Genomic DNA, 22,341 nt, shown 5'->3' with positions numbered 1-22,341 from the left:
TTTGCGTGAGTGCTGTGGGAACAGGGATGTGGGATGGGCACAGGGAGGGCTGCTGGTCCTTCCATTCCATGACCTCCCTTTCTTTGCAGAGAGTGAATGTGAGAAATACCATTCCCCCCAAAAGGCTCTGCATCAGCAAACCATCACCTCCCTCAGCATCTCTGGAAAGCCCTTGGGTGATACCAACTCCCCTGAATCACTTGGGTGAGGCTGAGTCAGCAGCCCATTACAGTCATTTTGAATGACTGTACTTAATACCGCTGGTGTTTTTCAAAAGGAAGGTGTTCCCAGTCATTCACATCGGGAAGTGTCAGCCGGACCTGTAAACGTGCCCTCAGCTCTGTTAACAGGGCCCTGGAGCCGCCGGAGCCGTGGGTTGCCATTAAAGTGCTGTCTGACCTAATTACACACACGTTGTTATTAGAGCTTTTCCCAAGTGCAGGGTGGTGGCTGGGAGCTGGGCTCTAGAGAGCTGGACTGGGAATCTCCTCTCCCTTGGGACCTGGGGAAGGGGGTGATTACCTGCCCATCCCCTGGGGGTGGAGGGGAGGGATGCCTGTGCCCTAACCCGTCAGCAAAACCCGACTGTACCTGTCTGCTTTGGGCCACCAACTCTGTCCCCAGGGCCACATCCCTTCTGCAGACCGTCTCCCAGGGCAGAGCTGAGCCCGGCAATGAGCATCACAGCAGGGATGGCAGGATGCCCTGGCACAGGGTGGGCACAGCCACGCACCACCAGGCAGCTCCTGCACCCACCTTACCTGGGAGCTCTGCAAAACGACTGCCAGGGAAACACGCCGCTCCGGGCAAACACAAGCTGCTGCCGTGGCGCCCTCATTTGCATCTCCTAATGAGATCTATTAATTTCCACTACAGGGAGAGGCGGGAGGGGACAGCACAGCTCGTGGCCGTGCCTCACTTGGTGCGGGGCAGGACTCACGTTTTGACGTAGGGGTCGGAGTAGCCGTTGGCGTCCATGGCAGCCAGGTGGGCACAGCGGATGATGCCCACCAGGAGCGCCTGCTTCTGAGAGCTGTACTTGAGGGAGATGAGGATCCGGCCACGCTCCTCCAGCGACTTGTCCTCTGTTTTATCTATCTGCAGGAGGGAATGCACCCAGTCCAGGAGCTGTTCCGTAGCCAGACACCCACCCCCCCCAGTGCGAGGGGTGCTCCCACAGTCCCACATGCAAGCTGCTCTCACACTGTCCCACGGTGGGGACGTGGCTTTGGACCTCCCACTCACCGGCAGCTGCTTCTCCAGGCAGATGTTGAAGTTTTTGGTCTGGTTGGGCTTCAGCTTCTTCAGCGGGATCCGCGTCTCCCCAATGAACTCGTTGTGGCGGAACTTGTCCTCGTCACAGACCGAGATCCTGCAACGGGCACGGGGTGAGCGGGGACGCTGGGGAGAGGGGAGGTGATGGCACGAGGGAAGGGGCTGCCCCACTGTACTGCAGGTCCCCTCAGAGAGGGGACAACTCAGGTCACTGTTCCCCAGCCCATTGACTGGGCACCTCCTCCTCAGGCAGCTGGAGGGCATTCAAGTGCTGCCACAGCCTGCCCAGGGCAGCTCCTGCTGTGAGTCGGTGACTAACGCAGGTCCCAGCCCAGGCACTGTTGGAAAAGCAACCTCAAACATCCTAGTGGCTCTTCCACTAAAACATCAAAGTCATAGGTGACTAAAGTAAAACTACTGAGCTGCCACCAGCCCAGCTCCATTTTGCCTGGCCATGGAGACTCTTCCTCAGAGCACCCTCAGACTGTGCAGCCGGGAGAGGTGTCGCTCCCACAGAGCTCCTTCCCTTCCACCCCAGGGGCTCGGGCACTGCTCAGAGCGTGGCAGCTCTCAGGGTGACCCTGGCTGCCAGTTTGGGGCACGGGGTAGATCTGCCACCTCCTCTCCCACCATGCAGACGAGCACATGAAGGATTTACATCCCCAGCGGGTGGAAAGCATCACACCTGAGCCAGGAGCAGCTCTCCCAGCCCTGCTGGGGTCCCGGGATGCATCCCTGTGATGGCAGCTGAGGGCAGTGACAGTGGAGCTGAGCCAAGGCTGTTTTCTGTGAGAAAGCTACAAATGCCTTTCCCTGAGCTGGCAGCTAATGAGTCATTTCTCTGCTGCTTCCCAGCCCGCTCTGGGTGTGAGGAGAGACGACGGAAGAGCAAAGTTAGTGCTTGCAGGGAACCTCTGCTCACTGCTCCCGAAATCCCAGAGAGGGGCCAGGAGGGTGGTGGCTGCCTTGAGGGACCAGCTGTTCCCCAGCAGTGCTGTCTGGACACGGGGACAGGGAATGCCATCCCATCCCCCTCCAGAGGGAGCATCCAGCATCCCGCATCCTCATTGGTGCCACGCAGGGAGCGGCTGGGCTCCCTGCCCATAAAGGAAAGACATTTCCCTTCCCTTACGTTCTCTGCTTTCTCTTTCTTTAAAAAATATTCCTACAGTGTCTTCCCATCCTTTTGCTACCTGCCTTTCTTCTCTTTCACCCACTCCTGTTGTTGTCCATTTCCCACGGGTGGCACCTCTGCCTCCAGGGATGGCACGGGAAGGGGGAAAAAGTAATTAAAGATAAACAGTGTGCTGTGATCCCACCTGAGAGTAACTAATTGCACCCCACACCTCTAGTCTGCTCAGTACCTGGATGGCTTACCCGTGGATGGGTTGTCTATAGATGGTTTATCTGTGGATAGTTTATGCATGGATGGTTTGTCCATGGGAGGTTTATCTGTGGATAGTTTAGTGGCTTATCTACAGATAGTTTGACCACCCTCATGCTCACAGGTGAATAAAAAGGAAGCAAGGAAGCCATGGGATGGCTCAGTGGCATGGCACAAAGATCAGGGAGCAGCAGAGGAAAGGGGTTTGGAAAAAAAACAATGGAAGCGGGAAGATAGGGAATGCTGCTCTCCGGAAAACTGTAGCTGGATGCAGCGTTACTATAGATACCCACGAAAAAACCACCCCACTGCAACAGTAAAACCCTCAAAGAGGATCTCAAATGCAGGCACAATATTCCCTATTTCCTTTCCTCCTTTACCTTTTCTTTTAAAGAACAAAACTGAAAAAGGAGCAGCAGCACCTCCAGAGACAACACTTGCCAGGCGTGTGTCCATCTGGGAAAAGCTGGGGAGGGAAGGAGAGGGCAGGGATGTGAAGGCTAGGCTGGAGAGAAGGAGACAGGAGGGAACGGGGCGGGGGACAGGAGGGGACATGGCCTCACAGGGAGCTGACAGCCTTGGGAATGTTTGTACACCCAGCAATAACGGAGTGTCCTGACAATGTCTAGGTACACTCCAGAAGCACAACAAGATCCTGCTTGCTGTGAAGCCCCAGGCACGTCCAGGACGGGCAGAAAACCAGGAAGGAAATGCATGGAAAACTTCCATGGTGGTGGCAGGGAGGGCATCTCCACTGTCACACTGGGAGAGGCCCCAGAGCCCCACCAAGCCTCGTTTCACTGCTCACAGGGACACGGGAAGTCCCTGTGTTTATGCAGAACCGTGTCCCTTGGGAAGTAGTTTTTGGCACATCTGCAAGACCTGGGAAGCACTGCTGCCCTGAGCAGCACGACGGAGCCAGAGACATCACCAGGTTTCTGCCAGCCCTGTTTTCCCTCTGGTATCTCCAGCCACCTCTCAGGTGGGTCCGTACCTTTTGTGCCCATCTGTGTGTGATGCCCAGAGGGGTTCATGCCAGCCCTCCCAGTGCCTCAGGCTCAGTCCCCAACCCCAACCCCTCTGCCTGGCTGTGGTTTATCCCCACTGGGATGGTATTTTTAGCTCGGGCAGGCTGGCAGTGCCCTGGCCCATCAGTGAAGGCAGGAGCAGTGAGTCAGATGAGCAGGCAGCTCCAGCCCCAGCCCTCCCTTTGGAAAATGGCATAATGCAATTACACCAGCTTGAATTTTATTACGAGAAATCGATGTGATGGAATTTTTATGCCTTGGGTTAGAAAATCAGCTCCCTGACAAACAGCACGAGACGCCTCCAGCAGCCTCATTCACCTACCATCCTGAGCTTGTAACTCGAGCACCACCTCGTCTCTCCCTGTGAATCCCAATCCCTCCAGCTCAGCGTCTGGTCTGATATCTTCACTGTGGGGTCCTGATCTTTAAGTTAAGGGCTGTGAAAACCACCTTGGAAGAAAACTAAGCAGCAAATGAACAATCACTGCTCATTAAACTTATTCTGCCTCCTACTCAGCCCGGGCTCCTGGGTTACAGCCCTGACTCACCGTGCAGCTCCAGCAGCCCTGCTCCGCTGACTCACGGCTTCTGCTCTCACACATATTCCTCCTGCCTCTTTCCCAGTGTGGAAAGGGGAAATGGGGGTCAACAAAGACCCTTTTCCACAACATACACACACACAATAGGCAGCAGAGCCTGAGGATGCATCCTCCATGCCTAAGATCCCTTTTGGTCCCTATAGCAACTTGGCTCTCAATGAGGAGCGAATGTGCAGGTGATGCTGGCTTGGCTTAAGGACAGGCAACACCAGGCAAGGAGGGAAAACAGCAAAAGTCTGCATCTGGGAACTGTCCAGCTGTCCAAAAAACAGAAGGAGGATTCGGTTCTGGGCTCCATCACAAAAAGCCTCAAAATGTGAGCACAGAAACCACAGAGAAGTGAGATACAATTAAAAGGGCACCTGCAGTTCTGAGCAAATCCCATTCAGCACTTCCAGAGTAAAGCAATTAAGGACCCCAAACCTCCAAGTGTCTTCACTACGCCTATTAGTCCTGATCAAATACTATTTTCTGAATAATATATTTAATGAGTCATGATGTTTGTCAAACACATGATTAAACAAAGAATTCCTGGCATTTGTGGGCTAGCTGAGTATCATATGAATAATGCATCACTTTGCCAATACATCTGGATATGAATAATTGTATCCAATATCTGGTCAGCTCTGATATTTATTATGAATACAATTTATTTATTGCATATTATATGTATTATTTAAATGTAGGTAATTGTATTCTGCCTATTCCAATTTCCCCTGCAGCATTTCTCTGCCTCCCTCTGACACGCACCTTGGTTTCCCACCACTGGACAGAGCTTCCAAACTGCTGCCACACGGTCATGCTTGGAGCCCAGATGGGAGTGGGGACTGTGGGGTGAGATTTTCCCTCTTAGTGCTGCCAGGGAACCTGCTCCCCAGCCCATCCATCTGTGCACTCGGAGTCCAGCACCTTCCACACGGCTGTGAACTTGCTTTCTCCCAGGCTGGTGGGTGGTTTCATCCCTGTTAAGCCTTGGGCTAGACTCAGGGATATTTAATTCAATGAATGGATGAGACCTTTCGAGATCCTCCCACCTGCTGTGCTTCATGAAATCCAAAGTATCTGGTGTTATTTGAGGGGGTTGATTCATTAACAAAATCCCGCTTGTCAGCGCAATCAGCTGGGCTGCCTTCAGCTCTCCTTCTCCCGGGGGGGTGGCCCTGCTTGGGGAGGTGAACCCTGGTGGCTCCTGGGGTCTGTCGCTGCAAAGCCACTTGACCAGTTTGGACAATGGGTACAGCTAGAGGGCTCAGGAAAGAGGGGATCCATCACCCAGCTCTCCAGGATGTCCCTACTCCGGCTGCTCCAACAAATGCCACTCATCCCCTTGAAAAGAGCTGCAGGCTCTGGCAGAGTGCCCCATTCCAGCACCACCCCACCAATCCATGCTGGACACGTCCCTTCCAGGAGCCCAGGTGGGCAGGAATGATTTCTGGGTGCTTTTCCAGCTCTCCAGGCAGCGGGGAGGTGAAGGCTGGCGGCAGCTTTGATCTCCGCCGTTATTTTCACATTAAAGAGACTTTGCAATCGAGTTCCCTGCCCCTCCCTGGATCTCAGCACCAGGGAGGCTCCCGGGGAACGGTCACCACCCAGACCGAGGGGAGCATCACTCATGCTCTTTCAAGTACCACCAGCTGCCTGGCAGGAGCCTGGACTGATTAGCACAGGGAAAACCAGCGTCTTCTCCGCTTTGAAGTTGGCTTTTCCTGATGGAGAAGGAGATATTTCGACGAGATGATGGATGGGTGAAGCAAAGCACCAAAGATAGGGCAATGGGAGATGCTTCCTGTGGGAAGGGGCACTGGGAGAGTGAGGAGCCATTGCCACTGGTGTCATGGAGAAGAGAAACAGCTCAAGCCACAACAAAATACTCAAAGATTGTCAGTTTAGGTTGGATTTTAGGGAGAAATTCTCTCCTGAAAGGGTGGTGAGGCCCTGGCACAGGTTGCCCAGACAAGCTGTGGCTGCCCCATCTCTGGAAGTGTCCAAAGCCAGGTTGGAAGGGGCTTGGAGCAACCTGGGATAGTGGAAGGTGTCCCTGCCCATGGCAGGGGGTGGAATGAGATGAGCTTTAAAGTCCCTTCCAGTGCAAACCATTCTGAGATTCTGTAATTCAGCTGATATCTAAATGAGGAGGTTCAAGTTCTCAGCATCCTTCTACTCAAAGAACCATGCAGTGTTTGAAGAGAAGCAAATCCAAGCAAGATATTTAAATAAAAGACTGGGTGTTTTTTTACCTTGTGTCTGGTGTGCAAGAAGTCTCATCTTATCTAAACCTGACTCAGGATAAATAAAATCTCCTCTGCCAATATCTTCAACTGCGAAGATGGAGAAAAGAGAAAAGGGGGCTGGGGAATTGCTCTTAAGAAAAATGAAGAGCTCTTGAATTTTAGGCTCTGGGTTCCCCACACAAGATAAGAGATGAGGCCATGGTGCTCATAAGTTTTGTTTTAGCAGAAGAATTCTTTGGGCCATAGGTTTCCCTCAACTCCCTGGAAAGGAGCCTTTGGAGCTGCCTTGGTTAATTTGCCATTAACCATCCTTGTCAGGAATCTCCCTGTGAAGCTCCACAGCACCCAGGCTGGCAGGCAGGAATGGGATGTGCTAACACTGGATTTCTATGGGGAGGAGGGCAAATCCAGCTCTGCACATGTTTCTGCACATCCCCCCAGCCATTGGACACCTCACACCTCCCTGCTGCCTCCAGGATCACAGCCCTTTCCCAGGGAGAAGCAGCTCCCAGGGCCCTGAAAAGGTGGGGGTCGAGTCCTCCTGCTCCCTGTTGCCTTCCAACAAACAACTCAGCCGAGCGTCTCCCTACAAACTGATTTCCACGCTTGAGGAGGCTGAAAACTTCAAAGCCTGGAGTGAAAAAATACTCACCAATAATAATAACAAACCAGAGGCTTTCCAGCCCCATCAGCCTGCAGCACTTCCAGCATGACTAATGTTTTCCAAGTGAAATAATAATCCATGGCGCTGAATTTCCCATCTCTATGTACATTGCAGACAACAGGTGGGCTCTGCTCCGGTTCACCTCTGAGCAGGACCTTTTATAAGGCAGCTTTGTGCTCCTGTCATGGGGAAAATCACAAACTCCCAGGGCACCTGCAAATGAGGAGGGTGGGATTCCAGCCACGGAGCTGGCAAAGCCCTGAGTCCTTGGAGCAGGAGGCAAAATCCTCCTTTGTTTGACAGCAGATCTTACAGCAAATCCTGCAGCGCAGTCCCAGATCAGCGCAGTGATGGAGCAGCTAAGGATGCCCAGCACCCCCCCCCGAGCAGGATCTGTCCTCAGGATCTGGGTCACTCCCTACCCTCACCCAGGTGGGACAGAGGCCAAGACATAAAAATCTTTGCATTCACAGGCGTCTGCTCCCTGCAGAGCATCACTTCCAACCTCACCCCGTCCCATCACTCCGCCCCTGCCCACCTCCAGCCCCACACAACCTCTCCCAGCCCCTGGGAGATGCTGAATGCACAGAGACTGAACCAAACCAACAGAATATAAATCATAGAATAAACACAAACACTCTTTGTTTAGTTTGACAATAATTCACAGATGCCTCCAGCTTTCGTCCAAAAAGCTCAACCTCGAGAGTTCCCTAGAACTTCCCTGGGGAGATTTTCTCAGCAAGGCAAGACCACAAAGCCTTAACATGTGCCCTCGAGAGCTGGGCACGAAGAGGTTAAACCCAAACACCACCACCTCCTCTGCAGGCAGGAGCCAGCCAGTGAGTTATGAAGTTAATGACAAAGCAGGAACATGCCCCTCACTGGTTATTCCAGCCCAGGCTGCCTGTAAATCATGTGTTGGTCACCGCAGGGGTGATGGATGTGTGCAGGGCACGCGTGCAGGCTTTGGCTCTGGTGGGTGAGAACTCTGCCCTGCTCTGCTGTGAGCAGCACCAGGACTCTCCTGTGGGGCAGGGCTGTGTCCCCCCAGCGCTGGGCTCAGCACCCCCTCACCCCCCGGGCCCTACCGCAGGGTCTTGCGGATCATGTCCTCGTCGGTGATGCCGTAGTAGGTGAGTGTCTCGTTCCAGGTGGGGTTCAAAGTGTTGCGCAGCGTTTTGGTTCTCAGCTTATTCGCCTGGAAGAGCAAAGGAGGTTGTGGTCAGTGGGAATCAGACCCAGGAGGTCATTTGGGTGGGGAGTGGGGAGAAAAGGAAGCCCAGTCTGGAGATGAAGGGGCAATGGGTGCTGTTGCCCTTCTTCCCGAGCACTGTAACCTGGCCAGTCCTCCATGGGGTGGCCCAAGTCCACCCTGACTGCAGCAAGAGGGGTAGAGACACAGCAACTCACTGATTTGCCAAGCAATCCAACCCCACATCCTGCATCCTGGAAACAGCCAGCAAAATGGGAACCTTGGCAGAGCGCGGAGCGGGGACGCGGATTTCATTTATGCAGTAGAAGAAAGCGAGAGAGAGGGGAAAGAAAAAAAGCCTTTTCAGGTTCATTAAAAAATACCAATTTGCTGTTCTGGCTGTTTGTTTGCATTCCCACTCCCAGCACAGCTCCCAATCCTGCCTGACTCAAAATAACTTCCTTGATACGCGTTTTGTCAGCACCAGCAACTCCTTCCAGCGCCGCAGCTCTGCAGAGTGGGAGGACAGGGACAGCACGGCTTGTGTTCCTGTCATTGGTGGGGCATCCTGGCACACACCCACTCCTCAGCTCAGGGGACACTAATCTCCTTACTCCCTGAGATCCTTGTTTCTGTTGGGGCAGGGGGAGAGCAGGAGCAAAGGTCTGAGGCTGCAGATGGGGCTTCCTCACCAGCCCCCAGCCCAGCCCAGCCTGGCAGAGCAGCAATTTTCCCTCTAATTAGGTGTCAGACAGCTCAATCCCTGCCTCAGCTGCTGCTGGGCATAAGGAACTCTCAGGACATCAACACCTCATCTCGTGGGTCTTTATGGGAAGCTGCTACATTCCCCACCTGGGGTTCACCAGCCCTGAGCTGAATGTGAGCAGGATGCAAAGCACAGGCTGAAGAAGAGAACTCGTTCTTGCAGCACGAGGGGGGTCACTTTGTTGTCATGTCCTTCCCACACCAAAAGCATACCAAGCACACAACCTCTTCCAGATCAGCTAGAGGTGGCCACCAGTTGGAGCTGCCAGTGCAGCAGAACTATTGAGGGATGGCTCACTTCCAGTGTGTTGTGCAAAGCAGCTGCTTGCTCTGGGTTTGGTCCCTCAGAGATAGAGAACCCTCTGGAGTTTGTGCTGTGCTCTCACTTGCATTTCCAAAGCCATTTCTGACTCTGAAATCAACCCATGCCCTGTCCAGAGCTGTGGAGCTGCAAAACACCCAGTGCCACGTTAGGAGGAGGATACCCCTGGAGCAAGGCAGGATGCTCCATGAGCTGAGCGGGATGCAGGGGCAGGGTCTCAATTAGGAGCACCATCTAAAGCCCTGCAATGCCAATGGCTTTTCCATCACTCAGGCAGGAGCTGGTTTGCAGGAGGAGAAGCTGCCAGCCTGGCTGTGCACGGGCACCAGCCTTGCTGAGTCCATCCCCACGTGCCCAACGACAGAGTGATGCAAACTGAAGGGGACTGCAGGCAGGTGCTCTCGTTTATGGCCTCCTGTCACCTTTGATTTAATACCTTGTTTGCCTTAAATCTTTCCTGACTTTGTAAAGTTGCTTCAATCGAGGCACTTTATTGTACCAGCTTCCATCTCACATCTATTTTACCTCATTTCTTGGTGATATCATGGCCACCATGCCAGGCTCCAGCCCAAGCAGCAGGATACGTATCAGACAGGGAGTCTAAAGCCTGCTGAAGGGTGACAAGGACAGCAGGGAAAGCACTGATGGCACCCACTGCCTGCTCAGACCTGTGGGTAACACATCCTGGGGCTGGGGCTCTGGGGGTCAGGAGGGAAAGTGGGTTTAGCCACAGGGGTGACACGATGGGCATCACCCAGCAGCCAACGCTGCCCTGGACAAGGGACATGAATTAGATCAGAGGAGCTGAGCTCTGGGAATGCCTTTTTCTCCCATCTGGAATGACTCAGTAGTCAGTAACCGGCTCACGTGGAGGGCTGAACAGGGAATGAATTCCAGCTCTGCATGGGGAATGAATTCCAGCCCTGCTTCCCACAGCTCTGCCACAGGTGGCTGAGAGCCCAAGACTGGGACAGAAACACCCGAGGAACTCAGGGACAGTCCTGCTGCTGGAACACCTGTACAGGAACATCCAGCCCAGGACACACCCGTGATCCCCCCAGACCTGCTCACCTCTCCCAGGGCAGATCCGGACGGTGCTGTTTGGAATGTGGGGGCAAGGAGAGGGTCCCCCCACGGCCGCTCCGGGCTTGTGGAGTCTGCAGCTCCTGCACTACCCTCAGCTCAGCGCTCCCCTCCTGCCTCTCCACCACCTCCAGCAGAAATGCTAATCAATGCATTTGCAAAACATGGAAATGACAGATAATATCGCTGATGAAAGCGCTCCCGGCTCTCCTAATTCCAGCGGAACTTGAAATGTGGTTAAAAACTCCCTCTACCGCCCTGAACATTATGAATTAATTCAACTGAACCGTAACAAGTAAATATACCTCCCCAAAAAAGGTCTTTCCTTTTGTGTAGAATAGGAGTGCAATTAATATTCATAACACACACGTTTAGCATTTAAATTCCACATCCCCATCAGTTACACCAAGCTCTCACTACACATCAATATCTTTAATTACTCTTCTCTCCAGCAAGCGCTGAACCTAAGGAGATGGAAATATTTCCCTTATGATTTATACTCTGTTTTATTATGATCTGAGGGGTTTAAAATGTAAAGGAAACAGGGCAAAAAAAAAAATAAATTAAAAGGGTCTGGTTTGTTTATAGCTTCAGATTGTTTCACTCAGTGCTTCCCAGGGGCTCCTGGAAAGCAGCATTTGCATCCCCTGCTCCCAAGATGAGGAGTCAGGGATGGCACCTGACTCCCAGGCAGTGGTTTCCCAGAAAGGTATTTTCTACTCCATGAGGATGGATTTAGCCCCAGTTCTTACCTCCTGCTCTCTCTAAGGACTTTTTACTCAAGAGATGGGCAGGAGGCTCGAGGCCTGGCTGCAGCAGCCCCTGGCTGAGGAGCTTTTCCCTAGGGAACCTCCTGGGTCTAATTTCCAAGGAAAAGGCAAAGCCCCAGGAAGAGAAGGAGAAGTGAAAAGGTGTCTCACCTTACTGGCTCCGGGAAGCAAGTGCAACTTGACGTATGGATCAGCCAACCCATTATGGTCCATCGGCTTCAGGCCCTGGAGAGGGAACAGCAAAAAGCAGGAGTCAGGATAACAGCAGGATGCTGGGCAGGTAGGGTGGCTTCACTGAGCCCATCCACCAATGCCTGATTCCCTGGGATATGGCTGGTCCAAGGAGTAATTGCATTTCCTCAGGACTGGGGATGGAGGGGAGCGTGGCTGCTGCAGGATCCAGGCTGGGCAGCAAATCCACACATGCTCAGCATTCCAATGCCATCTGTGGAGCCGAGGAGGGGCTGTGGGAAGTGGGAAGCTTCTCACCTGCACTTGGCATCGGCCACCAGGCACTGCTGCACTCTCCCAGCAGCCTGACTCTGCCATCCTCATCACAATTAATTTGGGGGTTAAGCAAATCAGCACAGTGACTTCCGAGGTTTGAAATTACAGGGTTTTGTCATTTAATAATTGCTTATGAGCAAACACACACCTCTGCTGTTGTGGTGCTACTTCTAAGCGCTCCCAGAGGGTGTGATAGCACCTACCTACTCCGTGTTATTAAGGCACAGCTGAAGGAAGAATTGCTTCAGGCCAGTGGGAGGCTGGTGCCAGCTGAATGCTGTGGTGTTTGCAAGGAAATCTGGGGGCACCAGAGCACAGACACAAGGAAATACTCGCTGCAGCCATTCCTGATGGATTTTACACAACACCCTCACAGCTCTTAAAGGATGACGTGGATCACGTCTGTTATAGCAGTGCTCTGGAGCTGATCCTGCTTTGGGAAGAGGGAGGACACAAGCTGTGCCTCTGTGCCTCTTCTAAACAACCTGAAAATTACCCAAGGCGATGCACAAACCCAGCCCAAAGCCATAACTGCACAGACTGCATGGAAACAGACTCCACAGGGCAGGGAAGCAACTGAGGAGCATGAAAAATGGAGCCTAATTTTCACCAGCCCTAAGCAGAAATGAGAATGGCTCCATCGTGGAAGTCCTTGGATTGTTTCCAGCCTGGCTGTGGGATCCCTGCAGGAATTATTGCTGGGCTGGCTGAAGGCAATTCTGTGCCTGGATCAGAGGAGGGTTTCTCTGCAGAAGTATCCATCCAACTCTGGCTCCAAACTGGGCGTGGAGATCAGGCTGGGTGATGCTAAAGACTTTTCACACCCTTTTTGTGATAAGCAGAGTACTCACTGTCTGGATAATGAGTCCGTGCAGCTGCCAGGGATCCACCTGGCAGGAAAGCATTTGTATGGACTGCTGCTGGAACGGCTGTGTGCAGTGGAAATCTAATCATTAAGGCCTGGATTTGGGCAAATCAGTGAGGGAAATTGCTTCCATATTTCACACGTATGGAAGAACTCACCCAGCCTAACCCACAGAGCCACAGAAGCTTCTTGGGATGCCCTGTCCCCCTCCCGAGCTGCATAACCTGGCCAAGGGTGCAGGATGTTCCTGACCTTGGGAATGTCTCTGATTTGGAGCAAGGCTTCTGCTTCAGAGACAAGGGCTCTGCTTCAGAGACAAGCAAGCTGCCCTGGGGCAAGGGAGGCCAAATGGTGCTCAGGAAAGAGGATTTTGCTTCTAAAGCACAGCCAAAAGGATAAAAATACCAGCAGCGAATGGAGGTGAAATGTCCCTGCTTTAACTGCAGCCTGTGGGTGATGTCCCTGCCCCAGCACATACTGGGAAGAAGGTGGTGGTATTGGCTGTGCCTCCACAGGCAGACAGGGCAGGAATGGGCTGGATTGTCCCCAGACTCCAGAGGGGATCACCTACACAGTCCACTCACAGAGACCCAGGCTCTCTCCAGCCTCCCCAGTCAGAGGTGCCCACCTGCCCAGTGCTGCACAGCAAATGAAATCAGAAACAAGCAAGCAGATTCCCATGAAAATGGATGGAGAAAGACAGGCAGCTCTGTAATTCACCCATCAATTCAGCTCAATTAAATTACCTTCTGAGGAGGCTATTAAAGGCTTTTTTAATAGATGTGCTATGGAAGATGGAGTGACAGGAGCCTGGAAAATAGCTCCTAATGTCACGTCTACCTCCCTCCCATGTCACTTGATACGTGTGCAGCACACAACTGAATTTAACAGGGCTCTGCCCTGCAAAGCTGCTCCCGTGGGAGCTCATCCCTCCCACAGGGACGACCCACAGGGTGATCAGCACCTGTGTGGAGGGATTGCCAGCCTAAAGGTGCTCCAAGAGAGCTGAGAGGCAGAGAAGAACAACAAGGCTCATATATGGAAGCAGAGCCTCCCCCTGGATCCATCCAGGGCACCTCCCTGGCTCCAGCCAATCCTGCTGCTGGGACTGATTTATGGTGCTGTGCATCACGGCACAGGCGATGGAGATGAGACTGAGTTTCGTCTTTTCCCTTCCTCTGCCCAACCCCAAAATCTCTGCTGCAATCCTACGGAGACCTCCAGCTCCCTGCATCCCAGCCTCTGCCAGCTGCTCTCCGTGCCAGTGACATTTAGCTAATCAATAGGATTTAATTACAAGTTGGGCTAATCGGGCTGCCGATTAACGCCACGCTGGAGGCACACAGCAATCACAGGAGATGGATTCATTCCATCATTCACCCCACAACGAGCTGCCTGCCTGCTGAGCAGGATCCCCACTGCCCAAAAACCAGCCTGGATACCTCCCAGGCCAAGGCATCCCATTCCGAAACGGGGCAAACTGCGCTTTCCCCCCCAGCAGCCCAGAGGAGACACTTCAGGAATTTCCCTGCAGTGATAAATATTTATGACTCAATCCATAAGTAATGCTCAGTGCATTACTGCTGAGACCTCCAGCACTCGCTTCTGTTGGGAGGGAGGGAGCTTCCAAATGCTCGGCAGGGTGGAAACTCCCGGGTCTTTTCTGGCCAGCGGCACGGGGAGAGCAGCCCAAGGATGCTCCCACGGGCAGCAGCTGCCTGGGATGGCCTGCCTGGGGCCAGGAGCTCCTTCACCACTGCCATACACCCCCTTGAGGCTTATCCTGGGCATCTGCCTCCTGAAAGCAGGAGACCAATGAAGCTACAGGGTAGCACAGCCCATCGTGTCTGTGCTGCCACACACCCTTATAGATCCCATAGGTCCTATGATTCTGTGATCCCCCTATAGCAGGTTATCCTCTCGCTCCAAGGAGCAGGTCGGGCTTTGTAGGACTGAGCAGCCTGGGTGCCTGCACATTCACTGAACCTTCTCCACCCCATTTTCTAGGAGAGAGTGATGCCCAGAGCATCCCAGCTCTTTCCCACATGTGACAGTACAGATCAGCACAACCCCGGGGGAGTACACAGGGTCTGTGCAGGGCAGCAGGTGAGTGGGGAGAGCCCTCCTGCCAGCTGGGCACACGGCTGTTCCCACAGTCCAGGAGTTAGCTCCCATAATGCCCTGATTTATTCTCCTATTGATCCCAGCTGAGCTGCAAGGTGTCTGAGTTCAGCCGTGCCTGAAGTGTGATAGGCAGAGTATGGCAGGGCTACTGCCAGCACTGAGAGCCATTAGTGTGAGGTGGCCACACTGCCTGATCCTACCTGATCCCACCTTATCCTACCTGATCCTGTGCTCCTGCCAGCACAGAGTCCAGAGGGTGGCACAGTGGCTGCCTGGAAACTGCCAGCATCTCACAGATCCTGCTGTGAACCTACACCAAGAAACACCTCAGATGTCCCCAGGCACAGCACCAGGGTAAATTCCCACATGGAGTGACTATCCCAGCCTCGTGCAAAGTACAGCAGCTGACGGCTGCAGAGCAGGAAATTGGTGGTGGAGCACAACAGGTTGGATTGAACCTGCTGCCGGTGCCTCCAAGAGCCTGCTCCCCTCTTCCTGCTCCCCAGGAACCGATAACGGGACTCGTGAGGGACATCAGCAGATAGAAAAGTGCTGGAGACTAAAATAAATGGAGAGAAGCAAAGAGATCTAAAGGGAGAGAGAGGGGTTGTTTGGGGTTATCGGAGAGAAAGAAAAACATGTCTCACATGGCTGAAATAGTCCAGGTTTTAACGGCTGCTGGCAGCAGCTGAGGCTCCAGGAGCTGCAGGAGTTGGATATATCCTGAGGGCACCTTCCCCAGAGGGCCGAGACAGGTACCCAGGACACCCAGCCCATGTGCAAGGGCAATGCACGTCCCAGCACTGCTGGGGCTCGTGTGTGCAGCCCTGGCACTCGCCCATCTCCTCCTCTACAGCACTACTTGTAACATCTACACAGCCGGCGCCGGCTCCCACCGACGGCAGCCGGGGCCTGGCCCTTACCTTTCTGTAGTCAAGTTTTGGCAGCTTTCCCCAGGCGAGAGATGAAATGAGAGCGAGCAGATGGCAATGTAAATAAAAGAGAAAAATGGGAGAATGAGAGCAGAATGGAAATGAACAGGACTCGAGTGCTTGAATGTCAGGGTGGCGAGGAGGGGTCTGCCCACCCCGTGGCCAGGGGAGGTGCAGGGGTACCCCCAGTCCTGTGGGGTGGAATCAGCCACCACTATTCCTGACAGAGCCAGGTGGGCACGGCAGGGGTCTCCTTTGCCAGCCCTGCCCTTGCTCTCGCTGATGTGAAATCTATCACTTGCCGCTCACAGGTCTCCTTCCTCCCACTCCAAACACAATTAGAAATCTCCTTCTTGGCACCGCTCCCGAGTGCGCCAAGGGAAGCCTGACCCAGAGGCTGCTGGAGAATTCACAGGCAACAAACAGGGAGGGAAACAAACCCCACTGTCTGCCCCAGCCCTGCCCTGGCAGCCCTGCCCAGGAGCTGTGGGTGCTGCACTTGCCCCCAGCCAGGAGCAGCTCTAGAGCTGCCAGGGCAGATGTTTCCATGCTCATCCCCAAAGCCAAGCTTTGGTGCTGGAGTGTTCCAGGCAGGGAGAACCCTGGGTGGGGATGTGCATTCTCAGTGCCCAGGACCAGCACCCAGCGCAGCAGGTGCCGGGGTGGGGCTGCAAACATGCATCCTATGAAGGCAAACAGCATGGCCTGATCCTCTGGGGCTCAGGTCACAGCCCGTTCTTCCTGCCTGCTGCAAAAACCCTCCACACCTTCCCAAGATCTGCAGGGATTTAGGTCTTCTCCTCCCAACCCACCACTGCCATGGTGACCTGGTACCCTCACTGCTCTGGTCTCATGCTGGGTGAAGCAGAGAGGAACCCAGCAGCACCCACGGGCCTGGAGGCAGAATCAGGACCTCAGTTATCTGTTTCTGCTCCAAAATGTGCAAAAAGCCCCTAATTGCTTCAATCACGCAGACGGCAAAGGCGCTGAGTTGCAGCACTTTGTGGCCGTGATTAGCAGCATTTAAAAGAGCCATTTATAAACTGACAGCCGGTCACAGCCGCCAAGTAAATAACAACATCGGGAGGGGCTGCTCTAAAAAGCATCAATAGCTGCAACGATCTCGTCAAAGGGGAAGAGCAGCCGTCTCTGTACTGCTGGAAACGCCCTGAAAGGCAGGGCTGGAGGGGAAGAAGAGGGCAGAGGCACTGGGTGTTGGGATAGAAGTGGAGCTGGCAAAGGAATAGCTGCTTCACAGACACAGCCACATTTGCGGCTTTTGGCACATTTGGCACAGCTGCAGCACCCGGGTGGCCCCATAAGGCAGGACAAAGTTTCCCACCTCCAGGCACAGTCAGTCCTCCCTGTTCCCACGCCCTGAGCCATACCTTGGCTTTATTGATGGTGCAGTGGAGAGCGTTGTTCTCTTGATCGTAGAGCAAGCTGAAATCCAGCGTCCCCAGCGTGGCTGTGAAAGAGAGAAGATTCTGTTAGCCTGTGTGGCCCAGCCAACGCTGCCTTTTCTCCCTCAGAGCACAAAAGGAGTGGATGAAGATGCTACAGAAATGGCTGTAAACATTATAAAACATAAGCATCCTCATGTGAGCCCTTGTTTCCAGCTGGTGCCATCCCCATGTTGGCTGGTGGGGCTGGCACAGTCCTGGGAGAGGACTGAGCGGGATCAATGGATGCAGCTCGCCCAGCTTTGCCTCTGTGGGCTTTCATATGGGTCACCCCCAATCCCACAGCAGCCCCATTGCAGCCAGCAGCTTCCTGTCCCCCAGGAGCTGAAGGCTCTTCTCTGGGAAGATCCAGGCATGGCTGGGACACAGAAGAGACCCAGTGTTGGCACATCCCCCCTGCTCCAGCGCCGCTGGCATTCCCAGAACATGTATTTGTACACTGACACCTTCAAACAAATGAGCCACCAATGGGATCCCTTCCCAGCTCCAATCTGGCTGCAAACTGTAAACTAAACCCAGAGAGGGATGGAAATACTTTTATGGTTAAAATGAAAAACACCAACAGCTTTTAATCGGAGCAGTGTTGCGTTACGACATCCGCAACCCAGGAACGGCAGCACGGGGCATCTCCTGGGATGGGACACAGGGACAGGGCAGGAGACCGGAACAAAACCAGAAGAGCCTCAGCAGCAAAAGTACATTTGATTTAAGAAATTCTTTCCCTTTGAATGATCTGAGCCAGTCGTGCTAATCCAAAGCAGAGAAAAAGCCTTAAAAAGACAAGCTCTCCAAAAACATGGCTTAACCTTCTCCAAGGCTCCCAGACCTTATTTGCACGCCAAAGCCTGGACATGGAGCAGCATCTTCGCTGGCTCAGCTTCACCTGCCACCAGCCTTGAACTTCCAGGGTGGCTCTGGACCCAGCAACCCCCACTTTTCCATGCCCACCTTCCCAAAAGGGGTCTGCCTGAGCGCTGCCCTGCTACCAAACAGCATCCCACCACTGTTTCCAAGGTAACTGCACCTTCCCGCCGCATTCAGAGCATGAAAAAAAAAATCCAAAATGAAAACCAGAACAGTTTTGCTCAATATCAAAGCAGGGTTTGCTGCCGGGGGGTGTGTGGAAGTTGGACAAACTTTATGGCAGGAAATAAGGTCCTTTTTTTTCCCCCCAGCATTAACAGCAGCAAGGCACCCACAGAGGAGGTGGATATTCGGGGGACCGAAACGTACCTGCTGCAATTTCACAGTGATCTCCCAGCCCAAAGGCAAATGAGCTACAGGTTTGCCTGCTAGCAAAAGAAAAATCATTGCTCCAGAGCAAATATCCTGAGTTCAAAACAGAATAAATACCCAAAGAGATTTTCTGCCAGAATAATGTACCCTCCTCGCTCTGGAGCAATTTCATGGCACATTAGCTGCTGGTCTGGGTAAGTCACAAATCAGTGGGGTTTTACCTGCCAGGGGAAGATGGAAGCCGTACAGGGTGAGGCCAAACCTGCTGCAAATTCTGAGTCATCTCTGGGTTCGGCCCAAACGGGCATTTCCAGAGCAATTCCCACCCAAAACCGCTCCTCATCCCACAGGGAGGAAGGCGCAGCAGTCCCTGGGTGCCCCTGCCTGCGCTTAGAGACGGGGAGCTCACGGATGGCAGTGGGTGAAGTGTGAGGCTCTACAGCACAAGGGTGAAAGCCAAGTCAGCAAAACTTCACAAAATCTGCATTTTTCACTCGAGAGCGGAAGATGAAGCCTCCGGTTTCGGAGCCTCATCATTTCCACCTGCCCTTTAATCAGCGCTTCCTGCCAGCCCCACCGCTCAGCCCTCCCGGGTTCAAGCTGTTATTTTATTTTTATCACAGGAGGGGGCCCACAGCTCAGCCTGCTGGATTTGGCAATTTATAAAACAAATTAAAAGCCTGGCACGAAAACAGACTTTGGCCAGGAAATACTGACAAAGCCCCAGCCTGCCCCAGGGGCGAGGGCAGCAGGGGGGCCCCCCGCTCCTGCAAGACAGGCAAAGCCTAAAATCACCATAACAAGCAGCAGGTGCTTGTTTTGCAGGTGGGGACTCAGGTCCTGCTCCCAGTGCTGGCAGTCCATAAGCAAACCTTGAGCAGTTCCCATTCCTCTTGGAGCTGCCAGGAGCTGGGAGGGCATGGATAGGGGTGCACAGTTCCCCCAGCCCTGCCAGGCTCCAGCCCCAGCTCTCCTCCAGTTCTGAAGGGGTTTTCCTCCACATAGGTTTTTTTTCTTGTTGGTGGTGATCTCGATAACCAGAGAAAGACCTGCCTTTAGCAGAGGGATGTGGAAACACCAGCAGAACATGAGCTAATTGCTTACAAACGTGGCCGTATGGAGATGACAAAAGCAGTCAGGCAAACTTTGGGTTTGGCAGCCAAGGTGCTACCATGGAGCCAAGAGTAGTGCTGCCACCAGAGCCAGGACCCAGAGGATGCCCAGGACACGCTGGACACATCCAAGACACGGCCACAGCCCTGCAACCTCTGTTACCTCCAGGGGAGGCACATCCAGGCGATGGATCCAGCACAGCAGTGAAGGTAGAGACAAAGGCTGGTGCTCGAGCTGCTCAGAGGCCGAGGAGGTGGCAGGAGACCTCCAGCTGCACCAGGGGTGGGAGCCATCCCTGCACCCCACAGCAGCTCCCTTTAAATTCCCATGGGACCACAACCCTGCACTCCTGGAGCGGGCAGCATGCTGAGCCAGCGGCCAGGGAAGCCAACACCACCACACCAGCACGAGTCACTGCTCCCACCCCTCCTGCAAATCTCTGGCAGCACATCCAGCCCTGGCTGTGGGAGTTCTGTCTCCCCAGCTGGCAGGATCGGGCCCAAAACCTTTGTAATGCAGCTGAATCCCCCTCTTTTGATTGCTTTCCCCCTCCCACGAGAGATGCAACTCGATTGTGCTCTTAATTAAGGGAGCAAGTACCTAAAAAAGAAAAGGGCGGCAACTAGACTCAAAGCGCTGTTACCAGGATTATTTAACTCGACTGGGCTATTCTAAACACTGTCCTCTAATCACACAGGCTGCAAATAAAAAATATAAATAAATGTCTTTGTCAGGCACTACAAAGGCAGCTTGGTGCTCTCCAGACAGCAGGCAGGATGTATCATTATTATTACAATTATTCTGCTCCAATGATAAAATAACCATTAGGAAAGCTGAACTCATTAGGAGGTTCTGACCCTCTCTCCTCTCCGTGAATTGGGAGAGATTGATGGGAAGGCGCTGGCCAGGGCCTGGCGTTTAACACAGGCTCTAAAAAGAAAAATAAATCTGACTTGCGCGGGAACGCGGCCTCCTCTCCCACTGACCTTTGGGCGTTTTGATTAATTCAGTGGGCCACAAAACTACCAGAGGGCAGCAGAACCAGCAGATGTGTCCGCGGGCTCAGCCGGGGGACGCGGCGAGCGCGGCCGGAGCCCGTGGGCAGCGCGGCGTCCCGGCACGGCCCCAGCAGCAGCACCGCCCTGGCCGGTGGAGTCGGCAGAAATTGTTTATTGCTGACATTTCCCATCAGCGCCCAGGGTGACGGGGAGGCTGCAGGAGCTTCTATTTATACCTGCGGGATGAAAGGCAAAACGTGGTGATAAATCCCTGCTCCGCTCCCTTCTCCAGCCCCCCCCCCCCCCGCCGTCTTTGCAGGCGCCGTGCTCTCGCCCGGTCCACACCGGGATCCGCCCCCTCTGCAGCCTGGGATGCTCCAAGGAGAAGAGTTTCTCAGCCCAAGGGATGGTCAAGACATGGAAGAGACCCTGAGACTTGCAGAACAGACCTATGAGCTTCAGCAAAGCCCGTGGAGGTGCGAAGAGATGACGGAGTGTGCTCCTTACCTTCCCAAGTCAGGGAAGCTTTCACAGCAGAGCTCCACACTAAGAGAAATTGAGGTGTGCACACAAAAAACCCACTATAGAACTAATTAAAAAGAAGTCCAAAAGCCTTAAGTCCCTCTGCTTATCAGCATTGCTGCTCCCAAGATAATCTGCTCATGGATTTTGTGCCAGGGAGATCAGAGTGGAGCAGTAAAAAGACTGCTGGGGATTGTCTGGATTAGCTCTCCCTTACAGAAAGCATAGGTTCAGTAACCTTCAGACTGGGTATTTTTTAATGCACTATAAAAGATAGGTCCCTATTCTTCCATTGCTTTAATTTTCCCCTGCAATAGAGATAATTTTAAAGGTCCTGAAAGGCAGTAAGTAGTTCTGTGCACTTACAGCCCCATGTAAAATGTTGGTAAATGACTCCTCAGGAGGAACAGAAATTATCTCCTGCCATTTCCAAGCAGGACTGCTGAAGAGCATTTTGGTGGGTGGCTCTGTGTGCTCCTGCCTCCTTGAGAATGACAGTGCCTTGACCTGGTCCAGAGGCTCACAATGGGGCAGTGCAGGCAGACAGTGCTGGGGCAGCTTGACGATTGACTCCCTGAGCCCCTAAAACCCTCCAGGGCTATCCCTGGAAAACAGCACCATCAGATCCTGCAGCCTCCTGCAGCTGAGGCTGAGCTCATCCAGCATCCACAGCATTCCTGGTCCATGCACAGACCTGCTTGGGATGCTGCTTGTGACTCACATGCCTTGGTAGAGTCAGGGATGGATCCCACAAGGTGCTCAGCTGAGGAGCTAAAGGCTGCAAACCCCCAGGTCTGATGGCAGCACTGACCTCTGGCATGATCCTCCAGCCACAGGATTCAGCATCAGCCAGGGAAGGTGGTGAAGGCAGGTGGAAATGGGACACTTCTGAAAGTTCTGCCAGGAGCTATTCCATGAAAATGCATCCTGTGGGAGGTTTTGGGACACGCCCCGGGGGCAGCACAGCATGTTGGGACTCAGACATTCCTGTGAGTCCTGGACCACGTGGTGCCAACTGGCTGCATCATAGGACTGTGATCTGCTGCTGCAGGCAAGGCAGGACATCCTCACTCCTACAGAAAAACCCAGCAGGGACCAGATCCAGCACACAGGTAGGAGACTTTCCTTCCTCGGGAGATCTACAGATGTGGCTGAATTCAATAGGATCAGGAATGAGAAAAAAGCACAACTTTCCTTTCTTGCAACTGCTCCCTGCCTGACCGTGGGTTTCTCACTTAAAATCTACAGCAATTAATATTTCTTCATTT

At 53.4% G+C, this 22,341-nt stretch overlaps 1 protein-coding gene across 1 annotated transcript in view; it reads right to left on the bottom strand.

Annotated features, from left to right (window-relative positions):
* DOC2B (double C2 domain beta) overlaps window positions 1–22,341 on the bottom strand; it is a 30,826-nt gene that overhangs the window by 2,339 nt on the left and 6,146 nt on the right. Inside the window, exons 2-6 of the mRNA XM_032707528.1 lie at window positions 17,130–17,209; window positions 11,464–11,538; window positions 8,270–8,379; window positions 1,246–1,372; window positions 941–1,098 (exon numbers count right to left, since the gene is read on the bottom strand). Coding sequence (XP_032563419.1) covers window positions 941–1,098; window positions 1,246–1,372; window positions 8,270–8,379; window positions 11,464–11,538; window positions 17,130–17,209 — 550 coding nt within the window. The remainder of the gene's footprint in view (window positions 1–940; window positions 1,099–1,245; window positions 1,373–8,269; window positions 8,380–11,463; window positions 11,539–17,129; window positions 17,210–22,341) is intronic.

The sequence above is a fragment of the Chiroxiphia lanceolata genome, chromosome 20 (genome assembly GCF_009829145.1).
Source record: "Chiroxiphia lanceolata isolate bChiLan1 chromosome 20, bChiLan1.pri, whole genome shotgun sequence".
In the NCBI taxonomy this organism is placed as follows: Eukaryota; Metazoa; Chordata; class Aves; order Passeriformes; family Pipridae; genus Chiroxiphia; species Chiroxiphia lanceolata.
This window is presented reverse-complemented; position numbering and strand designations above follow the sequence as displayed.